Below are 24,685 nucleotides of genomic sequence, written 5' to 3' on the forward strand. Positions count from 1 at the left end.
ACATGGAGATGCTCAGGATGGCTGATTAAGGCATTTAACATTAACTGTTGGTGATGCTCTGTGATGGACCTGGGCTTGACCCAGCTGGATGTTTCCTTTAGACCTTTCTCCTGCTGCCAAACATTTTTTTTATTAGTTTTTTCTCCAGTATCTGGTGTCTGAGCTGTGTATTAACACTGGGCTTATGATGCTGCTGTGCTCTGCCTTTGGGAGGAGGATGGAGGAGATGATGTGTTTGGTGGGAGCACAGGGATGCTAAACGGCAGTGGGAAAGGCAGGGGGCAGCGGAGGAGAGCAGAGGCAGATTTTCAAAATCCATATAAATAGCAAAAATAAATTTCCAGCAAACGCTTCCAGTCCTGCAGTATTAAGAAAGTGAAGCACTAGAGGATAAGGAAAGCATGAGCAATAACAGCAGGGATTTAGAAGGAATAAATCTTGCCAGACAAACCTGATTGCTTTTTCTTTTTGATGGAATCACGAAATTAGTGGCTGAGCAGAACGTGGAAATCCTAATATATTTGGATTTAGCAAAGCATTTGATATAGTGTCTCACCAAATCTTACTCTCAAAATTAGTTCAGTTTGCCTTGGACACTGCCAAATGGACTGAGAACTGGCTTAGGGCCCCAAACTCACAGTGATGGGCTGTGTTCGGGGAGGGGGGGAGCTGTGGGAGCAGAGCTGCAACCTGGCTATTCTCACTGAAAAAAAAACAAAATGCAAAGCAAAACAACAGAAACCCCCAAAATAATAATAAAAAAGGTTCGAGGCACCTTATTATGGGAATATCGACAAATTGGAGAGAGCTCAGAAGCAAACAGAGCAGGGAAAAAGAGGCATCAGAGGGGTCAGATTACCCGTGGAGGGAGGCTGAGAAACCCCAGGGCTGGAGGCGTTTCAGGGAGGAGCAGGGGCTGGGATGGACATTTGGGTCCTGGCAGGGAGCAGATGGGGGATGGAGGGGCTGGGATGGACATTTGGGTCCTGGCAGGGAGCAGATGGGGGTTAGAGGGGTTGGGATGGACATTTGGGTCCTGGCAGTGAGCAGGTGGGGACCAGAGGGGCTGGGATGGACATTTGGGTCCTGGCAGGGAGCAGCACCTCAGCAGCGCCTTCGCCCCCGCACACAGAGGCTGCTGAGCTCCCATTTCACAGCCCTTTCCAGATATTATGGGATAAGCTGGGGAATATTCACTGTGACTGTCAGAAAGAACATCCCTGACCATGGAGGCTGGGCACGTTTCCTCAGGGAAAATCTCAGCTCTTGGAACAGGGAGCACGAGGAGATGGCCCTGGGTGATTTGTGTCAGTAGATGGGGATTTTCTCCTGGATTGTGGGCTTGCATGGGAAGCTGAGGGTTGATTGTAACTGCTGCGAGGTGCTGCGTCCTAAGATATTTATCTGCACCTCACAGGCATTTCTTTATCATTGAGGGAAAGTCTGGGAAACTGCTGGTGGCAGCAGGAATGCAGATGTGTCCCCAAGGGAGGATGGCCAAGCCCCTTCATGTTTAAAGCTTCTGGAAAGGTGATGACCCTCTGGTCACTTTGCAGAGGAAGGACAGGATAGCTTGATGCTGCTCACAGGATTTTGTGTGAGGAGCTGTCTGCAGAAACTGGGAAGGATGAGGTCTTCCAGGAGGGTCTGTCTGTCCAGCATGCTGAGCTTAGGAGTCCTTCAGCACTCAGCTGGGGCCTGGGAGGGATGCTGAGGGTGTGGAGGCTCTTGGCAAAGCTGCAGGGCTCCCACAAGGTGAGGAGACCCATGGCTGTCAGCAAAGGCAGGTTTGGATCATCTGGGTGCCACCGGGGCTATATAACCCCCACTGCCAGTGGGCTGGCTTGGTTGAGCCAGGCTTTTCTGCTTGCCTTTTAAAGCGAATCTGTGCCTTTTGATGCAGCTGCAAAGAAACTTTTGGTATGGAAAATGTAGCTTGCTAGAGGGAATGTTGCTCTGCATAGGGAACAGCCACCCTTGTGGGGCAGGAATTAGCTGGGATGAACCAGAGCTGGGGAGAAAGCCATGGAGCAGAGCTCCCATGAGGAGCTCCTAGAAGGTGAGGTGGCCTTGTGTTTGTGCCCTGGTGTCCCTATGAGGGCACAGGGTTTTTCCAGCCCTGCGTGGTTCTCCAAGTGATATCCCCTGCTTTGCATTTCTCCCTGCCCAGAGCTGAGCCTGCTGGGATAGGGCTGAACCAGGCAAAGTTTGGGAGGTATTTTTAGCTGTTCTAATTGTGGCAAATAAATGCCATTCTTACTTGTTGGGATTGAGCTATGGCTAAATCACAACTAGTTCTAATGATGATAATTACCGGATTTCAATATTTATAGAAACGGGTGCTTCCTTCGTATTGGCAGATGCTGCTGTGCTCTCACCTTCACAGATCGAAACCCTGGCTCATTATTGCTGCACCTTTTTACTTACTTGCACATTTTTTAACCCACAGATGACAACACATGAGAGATCTGAAAAGATGTGGGCCCAGTGCAATTGATCTTTGGGTAGAAGCTGTGGGATGAGTAGGGAGGCACCTCCTGAGGGCCTCTGGGTTAGATTCTTGCTTTTTGGGAACTCATGGGAGATGTTCTCAGGGCTGCAAGCTCACCTGGTTCTGCCAGGTTTAGCCCCCAAGGGGTGGCTGTGCATGTTTTTGCCTGTGTGAGAGCTGGGGATGCTGCTGGGGTTCCTGTGTGCCCCAGTATATGTACATGCTGTAACTGGGACAGAGCTGAGGTGAGGCTGCACACACAGCTCCAGTCCTGGGTGCTGGACTTGTAGGAACCCCTGGAAAAAGCTCTGGGAGGTTCCTGCCTGCAGCAGCTTCTGGATGTCTTGGTTTAGCACCATCACTCTTGACTCTGGCACCGCAGAAGGGTGGGCACCTTTAGGAGCGTGTGGGTGCAGAGCTGTGCATTTGGGTGGCACGTGGGCCATCCCCTAAGCCTGGGATGAAGGTGCAGATCCCCCTGGGCTGCGTCAAACCAGCCCTGCTGGGTGATTGCTGCCTGCAGATCCTCACTGGTATCCAGCCCCATACACCCATCAGGTCTGAGGCTCCCTCCTTGAGCAAGGTGTAGAAAAGATTCACTTATTCAATTTGCTATCTCTCCAGTGCCACATAAGCTGTATTGATAAATTAATCTTATATTGTTGTGACTAAACAGCCCTGCAATTTTTTACACTGTGCAGTCTAATCTGTCTTGACAGCTGTATCATTAGTTTATATTTGTTGTAATCTTATTCACTGTGCTGGCTGTGGGGAGTTTTTATTTGAGGTGCTGTGCTGCTCTGCAGGCAGTGGGCACAGCTCTCTGCTGGGCATCTCGGGGTGCAGTGGGGTGCAGCCCTCCCCAGGAGTCAGCCCCAAATTCTGCTCTGATGCCTAATAGCAGAATCCTCCTGGTGGCAGCACCCGCAGGCCTGGCTGGGCCTCACCAAAGCATTTGTGCTGCTGAGGTTTTGGTGGGGACCTCCAAGCTGGGGTAAAGACAGAGAAAATGTGAATTTTGGAGTGTGATGGTGTTCACAGGGGTCTTAGGATGAGGACAGAGACAAAGATCTGACTCCACGTTTCAGAAGGCTTGATTTATTATTTTATGATATATATTACATTAAAAGTATACTAAAAGAATAGAAGAAAGGATTTCATCAGAAGGCTGGATAAGTATAGAATAGGATAACAAAGGTTTGTGGCTTGGGCTCTGTGTCTGAGCCAGCTCATTGTGATCGGCCATAAATTAGAAACAACCACATGAGACCAATCCCAGATGCACCTGTTGCATTCCACAGCAGCAGATAATAATTGTTTACATTTTGTTCCTGAGGCCTCTCAGCTTCTCAGAAGAAAAAAATCCTAAGGAAAGGATTTTTCATAAAAGTTGTTTGTGACATTGGTGGAACTGCATTTTAGGGTATCCTGAAAGCTGTTTACTTGGTCTATGGTTGAGTTTTCCATGATACAGGAGGGTCCCTGTTCTGCTGCTGGGGTTAGCTCTGGCTCACAGGGGATGCTGGGGCTGTGCAGTCTGTCACCCAGGGCTTTGGAGGTGTGGCAGAAGGGATGGTGACATGTGCTGGCACAGTGCTGTGAGCTGGAGGTGACAGTGGCACAGAGTCACGGGTGGCTGCTCCTCTGGCTTCAGCCTGGTTTTGCTGTCCTTGGTCCAAGTGGGGCTGATTCAGTTCTCTGCTGATTTTGTAGAGTCCCTTTGCTTTGCAGGCAGCTTTGCCTGCATGTCCTTTCAATAACATCTCCCCAAAATTGTGGAGCAGAATGTTTTAGGTTGTTGCAATGAGACTTCTGCCATCAGGGAGCAAGAGAGACTGCATACCTATACTTGGAACAGGGGGTGGGAGGCATTTTGGCTGCTGTTTTCTGCTCTCTCTTGAATTTGCTGAATTTGGGTGAGAAAGAACAATTATTGGAGTGCAGGCTTCTTATTTGCAGCATCTCTGACCAGGCATGGTTTGTTCAATAACAGCTCAAGCCCAAACCTCTCTCTTGAGCCCATGTGTTTGGGAGAGCATTTGGGATCTGGCAGGATGCTCCCAAGGTAGGAGTGTAGATGTGCACCCTGCAGCCTGACAGTGCAAATTGTTCTTTAGCCCTTTGAACAGGGTCATGCACCTGTAATGTGGGCTCCAGCAGTGCTCTGTGCTCAAATCCACCCCAGAACCAGTGCAGGGTGAGCCTGAGGGATGTGCCAGCTCCTGGTGCCGGCTGTGTGATTCCCCCCTTGCAGGCAGGTCTGGGAGCAGAGGGTGGGATGTGCTGGGTGACAGCTCCAGGGGATTTGTGTGGGGCTGCTGGGGGAGCATGATGGTGTTCATAGGGTCTGAGGATGAGGGAAGAGATGAGGATCTGACTCCATGTTGCAGAAGGCTTGATTTATTATTTTGTGATAATATATTATATTAAAACTATACTAAAAGAATAGAAGAAAGGATTTCATCAGAAGGCTGGCTAAGAATAGAAGAAGAAGGAATGATAACAAAGGTTTGTGGCTAGGACTCTGTCTGAGCCAGCTGACTGTGATTGGCCATTAATTAGAAACAACCAACATGAGCCAAGCAAAGATGCACCTGTTGCATTCCACAGCAGCAGATAATCAATGTTTACATTTGGTTTCTGAGGCCTCAGCTTCTCAGGAGGAAAAATCCTAAGGAAAATATTTTTTCATAAAAGATGTCTGTGGCAGGGGAGGCTGGTAAAACTTGGTGAGATCTGCGTGCTGTTATCAGCTTTGAGGGCAGCAAAACCCCTGCTCCAGGAGACAAATGCTTGGGAAAACATCTGCAACCTGCTCATTGCCAAGCTTGCAGTGATGATGTGGAAGAGGTTTCTCATGTGCTTGTCCACCATGAGTGCTGGTGGTGTAAGAGCTCACCATGCAGCTTGGGAGCTCCTTGCTGCAGCCCAGGTTGTGCCGGGTCAAGCTGCCACTTGAGATGTGATCTCTGGTTGGGAATGGCTGGGGACAGCTCTGGCAGTGCTGAAACCTTGGTTTGAATCCTGCAGCTGGTGACAGGGGGTTGAATAGAGCTACTCAGCATGGCCAGAGCCTGGAGGTGCCCACACTGTTGGCAGAGGCATCTCATCCTCCCTGTCCCCCAGCTGGGTGGGTGATGGTGATGGAGATGGGGGTCAGTGGCCCTTAGCCTAAATCTGGGGTTGGTGACACTGCAGCACATCTGCCAGCACAGCACTGGCACCTCCCTGTGCAGGGAGTGCTGCTGCCCATTCCCATGGAAAAGATGCATTTCCCACTCAGCTGCTCTCTGGAGTCTGGGGACCTCTCTCCAAGCCCTGCTGGTAAAGGATAATCCATCATCTGCAAGGGCTCTGGCAGTGTTTTCATCAAGGGACAGACTGGAGGTGTCCAACCTGGGTGCTGTGCAGCTGGGGCTCCCCGGTGGGACGCGGTGACTCCACTGGAGCACACAGCAATTGCCCAACGTGCTGCTCTCTTTGCCATGTGGAAAAGGTTTCTGTTCCGCCTCCCAGCCCTCTTCACAGTGCTGGATGGCTGCTGTTCACACCCTGCTTGCTGATTAGTTTCGTGTCAGTGCTGGGAGGGCAGAGTGGGCAGGAGAGGCCTCCCTGGAGGCTGCATCGGTGGCAGGGCCAGGGATAAAGTCAGCTCTGCTCCTGCTACCCTTGTCTGTGGCCACCTCCTGCTCCAAGCAGGGTTTAGCTGGGGTAAATTGCAGCTTTTTGCTGTTTATAATCCTCTCACCCCTTAGCCAGTGTGAGGGTATTTCAATTTTCATTTTAACCTGTTTATCCCTGGGTGAATTGCAAGTCCTTGCCCTTGGCTCCCAGGTGGGTCTCACTCATCCATCAGTGCTGAGCTTTGCTTTAAGCTCAAGGCATTCCCTGTGCAGCTTGGAGTAACCTCCAGTGCTGCCAGATCCTAGAACTGGTGTCAACTGGGAGCCACAGGGAGTTTTGGCCAGGGCTGCTATGCTCCACCCATACTGATGAGAGTATTTCCATAGCAACCACGGGATTGTTCAAAGGGGACTTAGGGGAAAGATGTGAAAAGCCAAAACCAGCCCAGCTTAAAACCATCAAGGGCAGAATCTGTTGGTCAGTGTTTGGGGTGGGTAGGGGCTTCAGGACATCTTGTATTGCCCCTCATCCAGAAATTCTCTGGCTCTGTGTGTTTGACCTCATGGGCCAGGCAGCCCAAAATGTGGAAATGGGAGTTGATGCTTGCATTGCACAACTGGGAAAGGTTGGGATGCCTTCCTGGGGCAGTTCTGCCAGGGTTTGGGGCTGGGAAGGGGCAGGAGTGTGCCTGGATGTGCTGCTGGCCTCGGGGGAGCCATGGAGGATGCTGCAGCTGCTGATGCACAGAGTCATTTCCCAAGCTGGTGGCATCACTGTGCTCACTGTCAGCAGGGTGATTTCAGTGGTGCTGGGGGCTGTGCCAGCTCAGGTAGGAGTCAGGGATGTCTTACATCTCTTCCTGCTTTCCTGTAGGGTCCAGAGGCCTGGGGAGGGAGATGCAGCTGTATTCTTTGTGCAGAGTGAGTTTTCCTTTCCTGATAACCTGCTGGGCTTGGACAGTTTGAGGATGGTGCTGGAATGCTCAGGGCCCTTCAGCTGCCCAAAAGCAGAAACAAAGTTTGAGTGATTCCTTGCAAAAACAAACAAAAAATAATAAAACAATATCTCCCTGGAGGGACTTTATCTGATGATCTGCTTTCTGGCTTCAAAATTCTTCCATGACCCTCAATGGCACCAGAAAGACACGTGTTCTGTTAAATACCTCTTCAGAGCAAGTGGTGAAAGGGCAAGCCATGTCAGGAGGTGAATTGTAGCTTCCTTGCTCCCTGCCTCTCCTCAATTAATACTGAGCAGGACCTTTGGATTCCTCAAACACCCCTGTGAGATTTTCTACCTGTCAGTTTAATGCCAGCCTCCTGGAAACCCTTCAGAACAGGAGGCTCATTTTCAGCAGCTCAAAGCTGACGGGCTCATCATATTTGTGCTCATCTCAGGGATGTTGTGATGTGTCGCTGCTGTGGCCTTAAAACTGTGCAAAGCCCCAAGCCCCAGTGATGAACAACACCTTCAAGTGGTGCAAGGAGACCCTGCTAGGGCAGGGTGGGTCTGTCAGTGCTGGGTGATGTTTGCCATGTGCTGGCCACACTGCAGTGGCTCAGGTTGTGTCCTCCTGCCTTGCTCGTGGTGTAAAACAAATCTTCCCTGATGAGCAGCCAGTGAAACTCAGCAGCACTGAGTGTGCTTGGACACTGGGAGCTTGAGGGTTTCACCCACCTCTGGCCCTGGTGAAGGAGGTGCCCATGGTGGGCAAAGGGGTTTGGTTGAGAGGCTGGTTTTGGTGTTTTGGGAAGGTGCAAATCAAGGTGCCAGGCAAGCAGAGGCTGCTCCATGGTTCAGAGGAATGGCAGATTGAGCTGAGAGAGGAGATAGAAACTGTCCCAGGATTTTCTGTTTCTGCAGCTGGATCAGCTCTAACACAACAGCCTGGTTAGCAGTGTCTCTGGCTGTCAGAGTGTCTTCTGTAAGATTTTTGCAAGGTGCTTTATTTACATTTAAAAGAACAAAGTAGAGTGCTGGGAGAGGAGCTTTTAAAATCTCTGTTGCCTCCCTGCTCTCCTTTCTTCCCCTCCCTGCATCTCCCTGCCTGTGTCATGTTTATAGGCATGCTGGTTTGCTTTTCCTTTCCAGAGCCAGCTGACTTCCCACAAAATACCTGTTATCCTGGGAAGCCTTGAGCTCTGAGTCACCATGCCTTAATGATACATCCCCCTGCTCCTGAGTGATGCTTCTGTTCCTACACTTGTGCAATAAGAGCCAAGTCTGTGTGTGTGTGTGTCCCTTGCAGGAAAAGCTTAGTGGAGGGAAGGGAGAAGGTTTTTTTCATGCATTTTCATAGGGAAAAAGGGACTGAGGCCTTTTCCCCTCCATTTCTGCTGGGGAGGGTGGGCAGAGCTGGCTGTGATTTATTTGAAGAGCAGACAAAAGCCTCAGGGGGTCACGGCAGTTGCCTCAGAAATAATCTGTGTGGAGAATTTATCTCGTTCTTTGGCTTCATGGGGAGCAGCTGGGAGCTGAGCAGGCAGATCTGTGATGCTGTGGAGGTAACAAGGGCCTTGGAAAGTCTCCTTTCAGGCTGGAGATACCCGGCCCTGGCTGTCCTGAGGGGGCAGAGGGTGGGAGCATGGCCTGTGGCCAGCCCAGCTGGGCATTGCTGCCTGCTTGCTTGAGCTCCATAAACATCTGAGGAGCCAAAATGCTGGGGGATCAAAGTTCAGGCTCCTTGGGAGATGGTTGGGAAAATAAAAACCAACCCAGCAGCCTCAAAGGAGCAGGATCCAAGTTCTCTCTCCTCTCCTCTTCCTTGGCCAGTGGCTTTCCCAGTGTTTGGGGTTGTGGGAAAGCTGGAAATGGGATGAGCTGCAGTCTGGGGGTGGTGGAGCTGTTGGGGAGCAGAGGAGGTCAGAGGAGGGTGGGGGACTGTGGGAGGGCCCTGGATTTGGCTGTTGATGTCCATAACTGTGTAGAGGCTGAGACACCCTCTAGCACCCACAGTTTGAGCTCTGGGCTCTGCTTTCTGTGCTGCTTTCATGACCCAGGCATGGAACACTGCCCAAAAATATGCACCTACATCAAAACAGGGCTGAGACGAAGCTCATAAGGATGTAAAACTCCCGAAATGAGGCTCACACAGTGGCTGTGGTTTTAGGAAGTGTGCTTGTGGGTTTGTGTGGGTGGGTGGCAGCAGGCCTGGGTTAAGGACTGCAGCTCCCTCCAACCATGGCACTTGTACAGCCCCATTCCTGGCTCCCACATGTGCTTCTGCTGGACTCCTGTTCCTGTCTCCCCATTCCCAGTGCCATCCATCACAGTAACAGCCAGTTTGTGGGAGATTTTATTTTCTCCTTTTCCTCTTCCATCCGTTTTCCTGTCTTCAAGCACAGCATGAAGTGCAATGAGTGCATGTGGCTGGCAGTGCTCCCTTTTGGGTCCCAGCTGAGCTACTACAGCCTACCAGAATATTGTCTTGACCATCTCCAAGGCTCTCTGTCTTTTTGGGGGGTGTCCTTTCTACCATATGCTCTTTGGCACTGCTTTTTACCAGGAGTTATTCCTGCCAAGCTGAACTCTGGTGATTCAGTACCTTTAGTACATCTCATTGTCTTGCTAATGTGTGTAGGAACTGTGCTCCTTAGGGGAGAAACAGCTGCCTTTGGAGTAGAGCTTGGCCGCCTTTTTTTTGCCTGTATTAGTATATTTATATATATATATTTTATATATCTATCTAAACATATTTACAGATTTATATAAAATATATATTTTATATAAAAATATTTCTATTTATATAATATATATTTTTTATTTATATATATTTTTATATTATATATATTTATATAGTATATATTTTTATATATTATATATTTATATATATCTGTATATATGTGTATGTATATATACATACATATAATATGTATGCATATATATATATATATATACACACATACATATATATAAAATATTTAAAAATTATTATAGTTTGATTTCTGAAAAGTCCCAGACCTGTCTGGAGGTGGAAGTGTGAGGGAATTTGACTTCCAGCTGGAAATTGCAAGGAGGGTTTAATAAAGCAAAATGTGATTACTGAAGCAGATTTTGACCAGGGTGCTGCTTCCTCTCTAAAATGCCGTTTGATCTTTAAAGACCACAAAATGCTGCACACTGCTGGCTCTCCCTGCATATGAAATCCTACAGATAAAGCATCCTTTCCTTTGGCATGGCAGGTGCTTGGAGAGCTGCTGGAAAGCAGATGGTCTTTTGCTTTACACGGGTGCAGGATCCCAAAGGATGCGGCTTCATGCTGAGGTTTGTGTGGTGTAAAACTCCCAGGGGAAGGTTTTTTGGTTTTTTTCCTGTCCTTGGGTTGCCCTCCCATCCTAGCCAGTTGCATGGCTATTTTGGAGATGTGGTATGATTAGACATGCACAGGTTGATGTTAGCAGTCCTGAGCCAGGAGTCTCTGCTCCATGTCCCCCAGATCCACGTCCAATGGTAGAAAGCACATATCTGGGCAGAGAAGACTGACTCTGTACATTCTCCCACCAGAGAATAATAAAAGAAATGCCCTTTTGGGGAATTATAATTGGTTTTGGCACTTTGAGGAAAAGGGGAGTGAGCTTTGGCTGATGCTGCCTGTGGGGAGTGAACTCCCACTTTTGGTGATGACTCACCCAAGGTGTCTGTGTTTGTGTATTTATATTCATGTCTGCAGGACAAAACTGCTCATCCCATTTCACGCCTTCTCACTCTAGATGGTGTTTGGGACTGTGCAGGGGTCAGATAGTTGTGGGAATAAATAAGAAAGAATTTGGAAGAGAGGCTGCAGGAGCTGTGAGGAGCCAAGGTGGTGGGCAGAGAGCTGGGGCTGGACCAGGAGCCCAGCCCTTACACAGAGGTGTTTTTGGGGTGCTGTCCCCTCAACCCTGCTTCCCATACAGGAGATGCTGCAGCCCTTGGGAGTTTCCTCCTGAGGTTTTGCACTGCTGCTTGTCTCTGATAAATGAGGTTTCTTCAGCACTTGGATGATTTTGAATACCTCAGTCCTTGCTTGGGACCCCAGGGCTGTTCCCTCCCAGGACTAGATGAGAAATAGTGATGAAATATTGGGGCAAGTATTTGTTGTGGTGGCAGCTGTATTGCTGCCCACAGCCCTTCTTCAGCTCTGCTATCCTACTTTACACCTATTTCTTCCTTTCTGAAAACATGTGCCTGGGAATAATTCCCTTCATGGAAGCTCTCTGGATGCAGTGTGTGCTAACAGGAACATAGTGCCTCCTGTGTGCTGCAGCCATCTGTCCCTGCTGTGTCCAGGCAGCCTGCTGTCCTCTGCTAACACTGACACACTGTCCCTGAAAGGAATGCTCCCTGCTCCGTGAGCCAGCATCCAGAGCTGCTGGGGGAAGCAGAGGCTTGAGGAGATCACAGAAGGAAACTGGTGCATGCACAAACACGGGGCACAGTGAGGCCTGAGGGGATGTGCTGTCCCTGAGACAAAAGCAGAGCATGAGGTTCAGGTGGCACTGGCTCTGCTGTCTGTTTTTTATGTCCAGCTCCTGTGTGTCCCTGTCAGTGGACAGGATGGAATAAGTGCAAAACCTGGAAAAAAAAAAACAACAAAAAAAAAAAAAAAAAAAAAAAAAAAACCAACAAAAAAAAACCAAAAAAACCCCACAAACCTATTCAGCATAGCTTAAAGCTGTTTCTCAGGGCATCTTCCATTGTAGGGTGTCTCTATATGACAATCTGTTTGGACAGTGCAGCTGTAGCAGCTCTTCTGCACCCTGTGGGTGCTCCTGGCCAGCATAAGGCCAGGCAGATGTTGTTGGGGTGAACACGAAACTTGTCTGGACTCATGTGAAAAGTGTTCTGTGGGGGAGTCCTCTCTGAGTGCTTTGTGTCCTGTGACTTTCTTGTGTCTGGCACTTGGGTTCCTCCAGGAAGATTTCTGAGATGCCGCTGTGCAGTGCCCTGGGGGAGCTGTGTTGTTTCCACACCTTCCTCAGCTGGGGATTGGGATCTTTCTCCTTTATTTAGCCCTCCTGGAAGGGTCTGGTTTGGATGGCTGGGTTGGATGTGGCTGGCCCATGGCTGAGTGCATCCCTGTCACACTCTGCAGCCCCCACACACCCTGGCACGACCTTGGCAGGAGCAGCAGAGCAGAGGGAGCTGTGTCACTGTGGTGTTTTATCAGCGTTACCCTGACGAATCACAATTACACTGTGGAGTTATGCTCATAATTGTTTCTACAAAGTTGCACTTGTTTCCTCTAACCCCCCTTCCCCACTGACCTCAAATTATCCTTAATGAGCCACTGCTGGGTGACCTTTCCATGCTTTTTGGGAAGGGGGAGACTGTGCTTTAAATGGGGGAAACGTTGTCCTTGTAAGTCTGTATTCAGCTGCAATTGCCTTTAAGTTTCTGTTACCAATTCACTTTTATAAATTTCATATTGAGGGAACCAAGTCCTTTGTGCCTCTAGTTATTAAATTATGTGATAAGTGTCTTATAATATTATGAAAGATGTTTGATTTCTTTATGTCTTCCTCAGCCCAAAGTAGGGTGTGAGGGATGGATAAAAGGAGCTGGCAGTGGCCACAATGGCTGTGCTTAGCCTTGGGTTTGTGTGGGACTTGTGCCAACATTCAGGGCTTCCCATCAACATCTGCAGCACCTCTGCTTGGAGGAGGCAGCTCTTACTGGTCAGGGGTTCAGACAGGTCTTTCCTTTATTCCCATTGCAATCAAATTCACATTTGCATGGTCTGGAGCGGCGTGCCAGGAGGTTTGTTTATAATGCTAAACATATCAGGTAATTGAAAGCTAATGTGTCTGTCTGGATTGTGAGGTTTAATGTGCCTGGGTGATGAATTAATTTTCCTGTTGCACTACAAGAGAGAGGAGGCAAATGCTCTGCTTGCCTTCCCTATATATATATATGTAATATAATATATATGTAATATAATTATATATTAAAAATTATATTACATATATAATATAATTATATATTAAAATTATATTTATATGTATATGTAATATAATTATGTGTGTTTTGGGGTGCTGCCTAATTTCTGGCACACAGCTTATTCACTGCCCAGCATCAAAACACGAGTGGTGGCACTTGGGACATGTCACCTGCTCAGGCACTGATTGGAGCTGATGGCATCCTTGTGGGATACCCAGTTTGGGATAAACACAGATTTGGGGAACATGTGTACACATGCTGTGTAATACTTGGTGCTTTTCAGGTGCCTTTTGTAGCTGTTGACCACAATGCTTGAAAAGCTGAGGGAGATTAGGCAAGTGTTGTATGAGGAGGGTGAAAGAAGACCACACACAGTAAGTAGCCTCAAGTAAGTTGCTTGGTAAATTGGGATGAGGCTTTTTCTTCACCTCTGCCTGGTGGGGTGAAATGAACCTGGCTGTGTTTGAATCCCAGTGGATATTCCAGTCTCCCTTGCTGCATTGGGCTGGAAGGGGAGCATGTGGAGCTGTGCAGTCTCAAGAAGATGACACCAACCTGTCAGACACAGGCAGTCCTTCTGGGAATGAAAGGAATTGCTGTTCCCACAGGTTTGTTGGCTACCAACCCCCTTCCAGCAAACAGGGCAAGGTTCTGGGACTTTCCAGACCTGCTGGTACCTAAACCCTGTGAGTTGGTGACCTTATGGTCAGCAAGGTCACTGATCTGTCTGTGTGATGCTGGGCCAAAGGCACCTGGCTGCCTTGCTGGCTCCACAGGGGATCTGCCAGAGGGATGAGATGTTTGCAATCTGCTGAGCTGACAAACAGGGTTTCATGCTTCACAGGTTTGCTGTTAACTGGGACACAGCACAGAGCTGGGGACTCACCACTGGTTTGGCTGCAGTGGCCTACAAGGCTTTCAACAACAAAGCATATCTGTGGGTACCTGAGATGTGATGCAGGGTTGGTGTCCTAAGGTTAGCTTTTGCCAGGCTAAGCATATGCCTTCCTTTGGAAAGGCAGCTGATTTCCTCAGCAAAGAGGTGACTTTGTGATGAGAGGCTGATATGATGCTGCACAACATCACAAGTGGTTTGTTTTTCTGGAGAAGGCACTGTCTGGCCCAGGTGTGCTAGGTGGAGTCTTGGTGGGAGGTGCTGAAAGATGAGAAGTGCTGAGGCTGCTTGGAGGTGGTGTTGGCTCCTGCTCTTATTGAGGTGCTGGCACAAGAGGCAGGAGTGTGCTCATGGCCTTTGCTGCTGGAGCTGTGGGGACACAAATCCGGCTGAGGGTGGCCAACAGCTGCAGTAACAAACCCAGGAGATACTGCAATGCCAAGTGGGGTAGATATAAATGTGGGTGTAACAAGGCTAGGAAATGTCTTTTGGAAATGTTCTGCTGGACAGAAATGCTGGGGGCAATGCTTAATAATGAGGTAAACACAAACCTCCTGGCTGATGGGGCTGTGATAAAGGCCAGTGCGATCTCAGGCTGCAAATCAAGGTGTTTCCAGTGTAACTGGGGAGCTGCTCATGCTGTTGCACAAGTGAGATCTCCTAGAGACTGCTCTTTGTTTCTAGTCACTTTTACCCAAGGAAAAGGGGCTTAAACAGGCTGATAAAGCAAATAGCCATTTTCTATGTGTCTATCATGATGGTTCCTCTTGCACTGATCACCAAGTGTGAGCATTAGTTGTTCTGGGTCTGAAATCAGAAACAAAACAAGCTCTCTGCCAGAACTCTGCCTGAGCAATATATCTGCATCACTTCTGGGATGTGAGTTAGTGTCTCTAAGGGCACTTGAGACAATTTGCCTCGCACTTCACAGGTACAGATGTGCTGCCTTAGAAGACCTGGCATCGTGTAGCTTGTAAATGATAGCTGGGTGGGCCTGGCTCCTGCTTGTAAAGGGGGGAGGAAGAAGTGCCAGGAAAGAAAAAGAGCTGCTTAAGCAAAGACAGCTTTGACACAAGATAAAATGGATGTACAATGCAAGAGAGTATATTTGGGTAAGGAATGAGAGGTGCAGCGTTTCAATCTGAGTTGGGAGGGCAAAGCCCTTGTTACTCCCAAGGTGGAATTTGCTTGGTCTGCAGAAGACATGGTATAATTCAGCTCTGCAGTGCATGCAAGGGGACTTGGACCAGCAGGACCCTTCTAGCATACAAGAATTATGAGCAGGAAGTGAGTATTTAAATAAACATGCCCTACCCTCCATTCTCCACCCAGAAAATGAGTGAGCAACATCATCTGTGTTAGTGATGCACCTCATATGGTCTCGATTAGAAGTTGGATGTGAGTTTAGGTGGGTCTGCCTGTGGTGAGCTCCTCAGGATCTGTGAAGTTTGGTAATGCTCTTCAAGCTATTGGGTCTTTCAGAAGAGCAGCTTGCCTTAGTAATAACTGAGGAATGCCACAGGAATATGTACTTAGAGATGTGCAGGGAGGAGTAAGCTGTAGCCCACAGACTGTAATTCATACCTCAATGCCTGCCTGAGGAGACCAGGGCAGGGCTGGGAGCTGTCACAGCTGTATTTGGTGTGAACCAGGCACCCGTGCTCCTGCTGGGTTAATGAACCGAGGCAGAGGAGGAGGGAAGGTCTCAGTCTTCAGCAGCAAGTGGGAGGATTCAGGATTTCTAGGGCAAGCAAACCCTGGAAGGAAAAGAGGGGGAGCTAGCTGAGATGCTGAAGGACATGAGAGGGACTGAAGTTTCAGGGGTGGAGTTTCTCCGCTTGGTTGGTTTGCTTTTCTGTGCAACCACTGCCAATTTTGCAATCACAGCTTGACTCCTCGAGCTTTCAGAATAAGATGCATTTCTGTTTTGTTTTTTAAGTGGGTTCGGGTGAACCCAGCCAGTGCAAAGTTACACTATTCTTTCTAAAGCAATGGGAAACCAAAGAAAATATTTTTTCTGGTGTATCTTTGAAGTGCCTGTAAGCCAAGACTGATTTGTCACTTCTAGGAGCAAAGGTACAACTCACGCTAAGTTGAAAAATCGGAGAGAAAAGGGGAAAAGCAATTTCTGCAAATCCCCGAGAAGGGAGGTGTTTGTGTATTTTAAAGGACTCAAGGACCCTTGCTGACCTGTGCACCTAATTATTTCCCTGCATTGCACTGTACATAAAGCAGCTGCTGGTTTGGGGGATTATCGTATGGATGTGTGTGCATGTGTTTTTCCACTGCTGTTTTTCTTGCCTCTCTACGGGTAGGGTATGTCTATGTTAAATAATGAACTAAAGCATATCTGGCTCAGGAAGCTCTTGGGCTTTGTTTGGGAGGCTGGAATACAATGCAGGTTGTGGAGCTGTGTTTACAGTCTAGTGTTATGTCACTTGGGGGGAGCAGGGGATGCCATGGGGAGGCCCCAAGACCCCCGTGCACCAGCGCTGAGTCAGAGGAAATTCACGTCTGGCCATGTCACTGGAAACAAGCTCAGGTCTTTTTCTGTCTCTTCTAGAATGCTGCCCACATGGCTTTGAGTGTCAAAAATAACCTTGACTTTTTTTAGCAAACACGATCAATAAAACAAGAGCCAATCTGGCCGCCGCCTCCTTCCCAGCTGTGGTTGCTCCGTAACTCCTGGCTCGGGGCTGTTCCATCCCTCCCTGAAGGTCATTGCTTGGATGCTGCATCTTGCCCTGGTGGTAAACCAAGACCATCCCATTCCTCCATCCCATATCCTTTCTCTTGGAGGACCCTCACTTTGCTGTGGAGGAGTTGCAGATAGAAAATGTTTTCAACCTTTGTTTCTGGCCTTGCTCAATCCTGCAAACCCATGGCCCCAGGCCTGAGCTGGCAGCCCTGTCTTGACTCCAGAGTTCCACTGAGCTCTTGGATCTTCTGACTGACTCCTCCCAGTCTGTGTTTTGTTCTGGAAATGTTCACAGGGGCCGTAGACAATGGCAGGGAACACGAAGTAGCTGTAATAATGTCCTGTTTCTCATTCTGTCTGGGACACAGGCGGTCTCAGCTGATGATGAGCAGGGCATTGGAGATGAACTGTGACTTATCCTGGCGTGCAGCAGCATGTGGGAGCTTGTGCTGTGTCCTTAGCATAACCCCTCTGGGCATGCAGACAAATTGTGGAACATGTGGAAAGCAGAGGTGACTCTTGTGGGTCTCTCCTTTCTTGGATCTGCATGGTGAGAGCAGAGAAATATAAGGAGATTTAATCCAGGCTTTGTGTTTTACTTTTTTTGAGATAGATGTAATTTGGGGGGGTGGATGAAGTAGGTCCATGTATTTCCCTCATGCTAATTGACCTGTTTTTGTGCAAGGAGGAGGAATCTGTGGCCCTCTGTGACTGCTCTGTAAGTGGTCTAAGGTCCCTCTTCTGCTTGCTCACCATGTGAGGTCCTGCAACCTCCTTGCCTAGAATCACAGCATAGTTCTCAGTGTTTCCTCATCACTCCAACCCTTCATCACTTGGAGATGTTTCCCCTCTCCAGGGCCAAGTCCAAAGCCAACTATTGCATCGAGGCAGATGTGAGCTTGGGTACACATGTTCAGAGACTTCAAAGTTGGGCTTCTTTCACATATTGTCCAATGGGACCTGCCAGATGTTTTCCCTCTCTCAGTTGGCTTTTAGAGAGGACTGCCTCCACCTGCTCCTCAGAAAAGACCCTCTTGAATATGTTTGTGTTTCTGGTGGGAGGGTGTCTGAGTTTAACCTGGGAGAAAGCCAGAACTGGTTGAAAGCTGCCTGGGAGATGAGGATTGAACTCCTTTCACACCACACAGCATTGCAGAGGCAGTGGCCACAGCCAGGCAGCCCCACTGCTGCCAGCATCACTCCTGTGCTGCTGATAACAGGGGACCCTGTTCTCTGGAGCTGCTGGTCTGTCACCTTCCCCCGCCTCTAATATTTACTGAAAGTGATCCTGCGGTGACAGATCTATTTCTGTTTTTGTTCTCTGTAACATACCTGCCAGACTGCCCCAGGCGACTGAGGAATTTGTAATAAAGGCAATGTTTCCAAACTAAGCTTGGTGCTCTCCTGCTAGCAGTGTGTCCAGCCAGCAAAGACTGGGAGCCTGTTTATCCACCTCAGTTAGAGACTGGATAAATATATGACATTTTTTTATTATGGCCCTGAGTTTTTGTTGAGATGTTTTATTTGCTTTCACTCTTTTTGCCAGACCTGTTTCAATCGTGTCTTTGATCACTGGTGTGTGCAGGGAGGGGCAATGACTTGGGCAAGGATATTCAATGGCTTGGTTGCATGTTCTGTGCTTGAAACTGTGGGCAAACCCATGTTATTTGACTTTTCCAAGAGGCTGGGAAAACAGAATGGGGCTGGGTGGTGGGGTATCACATCCTCCCTCTGTGTGCTGTCCCTGGCATGGGCTCAGCAACCATCTGGTTGTGCCACAGCTGAGCCTTTCCTTCTCCTCCACAGACACATAGAGAACTGGAAGAACTTGCAGACGCTGAACGCCGTTGACATGGAGCTGTACACAGGACTCCAGAGGCTGTGAGTATGTCCTGTGCATTGGGAAGGGGACTGGGCCTAGGCTGCCCCTTCCTTCCAGAAGAGCCATGGCTTCCTTCCCTCTGCAGCCCCCATGCTGCCAGTTTAAGCTGCTGGATCTGCTGTGTTTTGCTATGGGAGTCCACAAAAATGGAGATGAAATGCCTTTTGGTCTTGGCTGGGTCTGTGAGGAGGAGGATTGCTAGCCCCTGACAGCTCTGTCAACACACATCAGCCCTGACCTCTCCTCTCCCCTGCTGTTCTGGTTCTGGGCTTGTGTGTTGCTCTGACTCATTCCAGCCCCACAATGTGAAATTCCAGCTGTCTCCACCAATCCTTCATTGCTGGGCTGTTGGTCCTCATTTAGTGCATTACCATCATGGTGGTGCTGTGCAGGAAGGGAATTGCATCTCCCTGCACAGCTCTCTGAGCATGGACAGAGGTCAATTTTGTGCGTCATGGAGGGGAAACCGAGGTCCATGAGGTTGAAGGGACTTTGCATATGCTTTGGAAGCCTGGCCAAGCAAGGATGCCAGCCAGTTTCTTAATTCCCCCTCCTACATCCTCAGGATCTGTGAGCACCCTGGATGCTGTGTGTGTGAGACGCAGAGTGTTGCTCAGGGCTAATCAGAGACTCTAATAATGTGTTTCACAGGGAGCTTCACATTAAGTACAGCTCCCATGTGGGCTGGAGGAGCTGTATGGGGCTGAGCAGCCACTAACCAAATTCCAGCAAACTGTACTTTTAACACACAAAACCCTTTAAGCAGGCTGGCTGTTGTTCTCTCCTCACGTAACAAAGCAGCAGAGACAGCAGATATTTACAGAATTACAGAACATGCTGAACTGGAAGGGATCTACAAAGATCATCAAGTTCAACTCCTGGCCCTGCACAGGGCCATCCCCAATATTCACACCATGTGTTTGAGAGTGCTGACAAATCCTGGTTATAGCACTGATGGAGCTTTTCTAAAGTAGGCTGTGAAAAGGGTTATTCTCCCTTCAAGATCCACAATTCCCTATGGAGTATACCCTTCTTTATCAGAGCTGCAAGCAGCAGGGTTTCCTCTTGGGTGTGAAGATGGGAGATGATTTTGCTGTGGTAGGTTTGCCATGCAGTGCTGCTTGTGGAGAAGGAGGGAGAGCAGAGGAGCAGGAGATGGCCTGTGCCACCCCAGCAAGCCTTGGGGGATGTGGGAGCAGAGCAATTGTCTGCCTTGACTCCATTGCTGCCCTTCTGCATCTCTCCACAGGACAATCAGGAACTCAGGACTACGAAACATCCAGCCAAGAGCCTTTGCCAAGAACCCACACCTGCGCTATATGTAAGTGCCAATGGCTCCTGTCCCTTTTGCCTCTTCTCCCTGTGGAAATGTGGTTCCCAAGGTGGATCCCCAAAAGTTCCTGTGGGGGACAGCAAGGAGAGGGAAGAGGAATGCTAATGGGGAAGGGAAAGGACAGGAGATGGAAAAGATAAACACACATGGAAGTGGAATGGGCTGCAGTGAAGGATGGGGAGAGTTTCTGCTGGGAAGCTGAGGGGTTTGGGTTCCTAATGAGTGCCCTGACTTTGATGGCAGCTCTGATGAGTGCAGCACCATTACCAGCCCCATGGCTGCTGCACATTTCCCTTTCAGCCGAGTTTGGGGGCAGCCACCCACCCCAGAGCATGGCCAGAGCCTGCCCTGCTCATTACTTTTTAACCTAAGGCTGCTTTTCTGACACAAATCCTGGGGTATGGAGCTGCCAGCTCTGCTGCTAATTATTGACTTCTTAAACTGGTGTCTGCAGGGGCATGGGGTAGGGATGTTTTGTGCCAGAGAGGCTGGAGCCCTGTTATCCTGGACATTGCACAATTGTCCAGCTGCCTGGGGCATTGTTAGATAGAGAGTGGTGTCATGTGTCATTCCACATCCTTGAGGCCAAGTGCACTGGTTTCTTTTCCAAATGTGTATTTACTTTTCCCAAGGTGATAAAGCAAAGCCTGAATTTCAGGCCACTGTGCAAGGCGCTCCGTGGGCTTGAAATGTTTTGTCCAAGTGGCTGTGCCCAAGATCAAAGCCCTCTCTGCTCCACTGTAGATATGAAAGGTGAAAAGGGTTTGGGGAGAGGCCCTGGCTTTGGGCACCAGCTGATGGGCTGAATGGGAGTGTTTATCCCTGCTTTTTGGAAAGCAGTGCTAGTGGCTTCTTCAGTGAAAAAGTGCATTCATTTGAGTGTGTGGGTGCATTGGGCCATCGATACAGACTCGTTCCTGGGGCAAGGAGATGGATGCGACCTGCAGAGCATTTGTCTTTTGATGTCTGCTCAGAGATGATGTGAACTGAAAAACCCCAAAAGCTTCCTTTTTGGAAAACCATTTACAGTTGCTAAGTGACAGTAAAGTACTTACTAAATAGAAGATCTGCAGTACCAAAGGACATGAATAGTTGAGGGCATTGTGAACATGAACTGAGCCTTTTTGAGCTTAAAGAATTGCATATTTTCATAATGAACCCTCGTTAGTTCTGACCACTGGGATATTCCTGATTTCTGCTCTTTGTTATTTTGATTTGTAGCATTTGTTTTGTATTTTCTGTAGTTGTTTGTTCCTGGGAAGCAGTTCTCTCTGAACCACTCTGAATTGATTTTTTTTTTTTTGACGGTTGTTTGTCAATTGTGCCGTTGCTGTTTATGTATCTAGCAGATAAAATGAATAGCATTTGATTCCTGATGAAATTAGTTTGGATGTCGTAGGAGTTTAGAAGGCCATGTATGCTAGCTTTGAGGCTGAATGTGCCATTAATGTGTACACAGGCAATTGTTGCTGCTTTTCCCCAAAGTGTTTGTTTTTGTCTTTTGGAATTACTTTTGTGAGTGGAAAAAACCCCACATCCATCTTCTGTCAAGAGTTAGGATTGGTACGTGGTGATGAAATATGTGTTTGTTTACTGCTCGGGCCCTGTAAGATTGATCATGTTCTTAACATCTTTCTTCCCTTGCCTTTTGGAGCTCCAGGCAAGTAAGTATATTATTTGCTTGGTGTTTGCCAGTGGGTTTTGATGCTGTTCCTGGAGCTTGGCAGTGTGGATGTTCCCCATGAGGGATGCTGGACAGCTGAGGGTGGAGACCTGGGCTTGCAGAGCTGCTGCTGGCTCCCTGCTGCTTCCAAAGGCTCTCAGACCACGATGCCTTTGATGCTCCCTTGCAGCCAGGGTGGCTGGAGAGGCTCTGCACAGCCTGCTGCCACCTGGGATCCCCTCCATGGCCCTAGCACTGTGCCAGCACATCAAGGTGCCTCCTTGGCTGCTCTGCCTCCCTGGGAGCTCAGCTCAAAGGCCTGACATTTGCTGCAGCCTCTGCACGTAGGAGCCAGGGATAAAAGGATTAATGGAAATGTCACTCTGCTGTAAGTCTTGGGCTGCTGTGGTGAGGTACAGGAGTGGTTGGGAGTGAAGGATACTGTCCCAATCCTCTTGTGGTGTGGCTGAGTGCAGGGCTGGGACTATGGGATGGTTCTTAGGGCTTGTTGAGTTACTGCTACACATTCTTGCTGCCACTCTGGTTTTCTTTCTCCGTTAGTGGCTGTTTGGATGGTTGCTGGTGGAGCTGAGTCAATAAGATGACAAATGTGCCTAACACATGACTATGTCAGTGTTCCACTGCCAGGGAGGCTTGGCACAGGGTGGTGGGGCCCTTAGGCTGGACCTTTGCAGGGTGTTACAAGCTGGGTCTGAGTAGTTTTTTTCACTTGAAGCTCACATACAAATTCTGAGGTCTCAAAAGCTTATTTCCACCCCACACACGCCTCCCTTCCCATCCTGGGTTAAATCAAAACTTCCTGCTGAACTGAGTTTTTTCCCCAGTGCCTTTCATCAAGGTTTCCTCCTCTCAGATGGGCCAGATAGCTCTGCCTTCTCCCAGTAACATCTATTTCTGGCCCTTCCTCTGTGCACGCGCTTGTCTTCAGACCCCAGCTGTGCAATCACAAGCAGATCACTTATCCCAGCTCTAATTGCAGGAGCTCAGGTTTGTGCAGCTTTGGGTGAAGCTTGGCTTAATTTTTTCCCCCTTCCCCACCACAGAGTCAGGAAGGAAAGGTGGGAAACCCATGAAGGGGATTTTGAGCATTCAGCTGCTCAAGTGGTAGACCTCAGGGTGCTCCAAAGTGCAGCCTGGCAGGGTCATTTTAGGGTTTAGGTCCTTTTAGGGTTTGAAATTAGCTGTATTAAGTGCAAGGGGCTTGAGGCTGACGTAATCAGTGGAGGAGCGGTGGGTGAGTGTGAGCCAGAGGTGTGAATCCAGAAATAGCATTGGTTTCCTCTTTGGTTTCCTCTTCCTTCTCCTTGAATGAGGACAATTAGGGCTCCATGGCTGGCCTGATCATTGGTGATGTGAAGCCTATTGCTGCTACGGAGACAATCCAAAATATAACAGTGGGTTTTGCAGCATGGATCTACCTCTTCTGCTGATAGTTGGGCTGAGACAGTTCAGTCCTTCTAGAACAAATACTGGCTGGGTGCTAAACAGGGGTGGATCTAAGTGTGTCTGATCTAAGCTGAATATATTCCAGTGTCGTGTGCCCTTACTGGGCATCATCTCACTGTGAGAAGTTGCACTGATAGGTTCCTGGTCCAGTTTCTGTGCATGTTTGACAGCCCTTTGGCTATTACAGGGGTGGTCCTGGACAATCTCATGTCCTGCATGTGAGGACCAACATGTCTAGGCTGTGCAAGACTGAGCCTTGGTAGCCAAGGTTTCTGGGTGTCAGTGTTAGCAGGTGATGCAGCTGAGCAGAGGAAATGTTTGTGCTGACAGAAAACCTCAGCCTTTGGCTTGAGGCTGTACAAGAAAGCTCTAGGATGGTATTGGACTCAAATTTGAGAAATATAAACCGTCTGAATTCATATTTACTCTGCTGCTGTGTTTAGCACAGCTTAGTGAGGGAAGAGCCTCTCATGCTCTCACTCTCTCTGTCCTCCTAATGACACTGGAAACCTTTGGCCAGTTTATTTGATCTTGATAGAAGGTTAAGAGTTGAGAGGTTATCAACTTCCTACACATGTCATGAAACCAGGCAGAGTAAAGAGAAGTTGTTGTAGTGCCTTGTGGGGAAGAATTCAGCATTAACATGTTCCTGGGAAGTCCACAGCAGGATTGAGCTTCACAGTGCACCAGGAACGGGTGCACAGGGGAGGACAGGACTTCCACTGGCTGTGGGACAGTAGAGCAGGCTGTGCCTACAGCCAGACCAGCTGGCATTTGCAGTGCCTGAGTCACCCTTTCCTGGGAGCAGGTATTTAAGGCTGTGATTCCCTCAGAATGTTTTCCTGGGCGGCTGCGTACTCAACCAGCCAGTCAGGAGGCACTGCCTTGTATTTGCAGAGGTAATTGTGCACACCTTATTTATTGTGTAGTAAAGAAAACAAATTAAGGCTGTGTAATTACAGAGACAGGCATGCTTTTAAATAAGGCTTAAGTAGTCAGATTTCTATTTAGAAAATTAATAATTACCATTTCTGTCTGCATCAGAGGCTCCTCTGAAACTGTCTTCTGGAGGTTTATACATGCTCAAAATTAGTTTGTGGGCCAGCCCAGACACAGCTTCCATCAAAGAGCACTCTCTCAGTGCTGCCTGCCAGGGGAGAAGATCAAGCTTTTCCTTCCAGTCTTCACCCAAAGGTCTTAAAGATTGTGACCCTGGGCTGGCTCGTGCTGTGTGTAATTGTTTTTTTGAGTATGGTGTGGTCAGATGATCAGCTTCCCAGGTGTTTTTATCTGTGTGTTCATGTTGGTTTCTTTCTCCCCAAAATGAGGATTGGGGAATAACTGGAAGGTGCTGGCAGGAATGCTGCAGGGACATGCTTTGCCTGTTGAAAGACTGGGCTGGATGATCCGTGGGCTTCTTTTCGTGGGCAAATTTGAGCTGTAATTAATCTGGAGCTTCCCAGAATGTCCTTTGTAGGCTGGAGTGTTTTCTGAGGATGGGGTTGTCTTCAGTACTCTGGTTTGGTTCAAGCAATTGTGTCATGCCAGATGAGCTGGTACCTAGGTATTGAATGTAGCTTGTAGCTCTGGCATGGGGATTCCCAGAGTTATGCTACAGGAAAAACACAAGGCTGCATCTCCTGAAAATTAAAGGGTTGTATGAAGTTGGTGAGGTTCCCTCTGCCCTCTTCGGTGCTGTGTCAGGACAGGACTCGTA

At 48.7% G+C, this 24,685-nt stretch overlaps 1 protein-coding gene across 4 annotated transcripts in view; it reads left to right on the forward strand.

Moving 5' to 3' along the window:
- Positions 1 to 24,685, forward strand: part of NTRK3 (neurotrophic receptor tyrosine kinase 3) — a 208,628-nt gene that overhangs the window by 14,917 nt on the left and 169,026 nt on the right. For all 4 annotated transcript variants that reach the window (XM_063169867.1, XM_063169868.1, XM_063169869.1 and 1 more), the window contains exons 2-3: positions 18,430 to 18,504; positions 19,755 to 19,826. In XM_063169867.1, coding sequence (XP_063025937.1) covers positions 18,430 to 18,504; positions 19,755 to 19,826 — 147 coding nt within the window. The remainder of the gene's footprint in view (positions 1 to 18,429; positions 18,505 to 19,754; positions 19,827 to 24,685) is intronic.

This window comes from Melospiza melodia, chromosome 15, assembly GCF_035770615.1.
Source record: "Melospiza melodia melodia isolate bMelMel2 chromosome 15, bMelMel2.pri, whole genome shotgun sequence".
In the NCBI taxonomy this organism is placed as follows: domain Eukaryota; kingdom Metazoa; phylum Chordata; class Aves; order Passeriformes; family Passerellidae; genus Melospiza; species Melospiza melodia.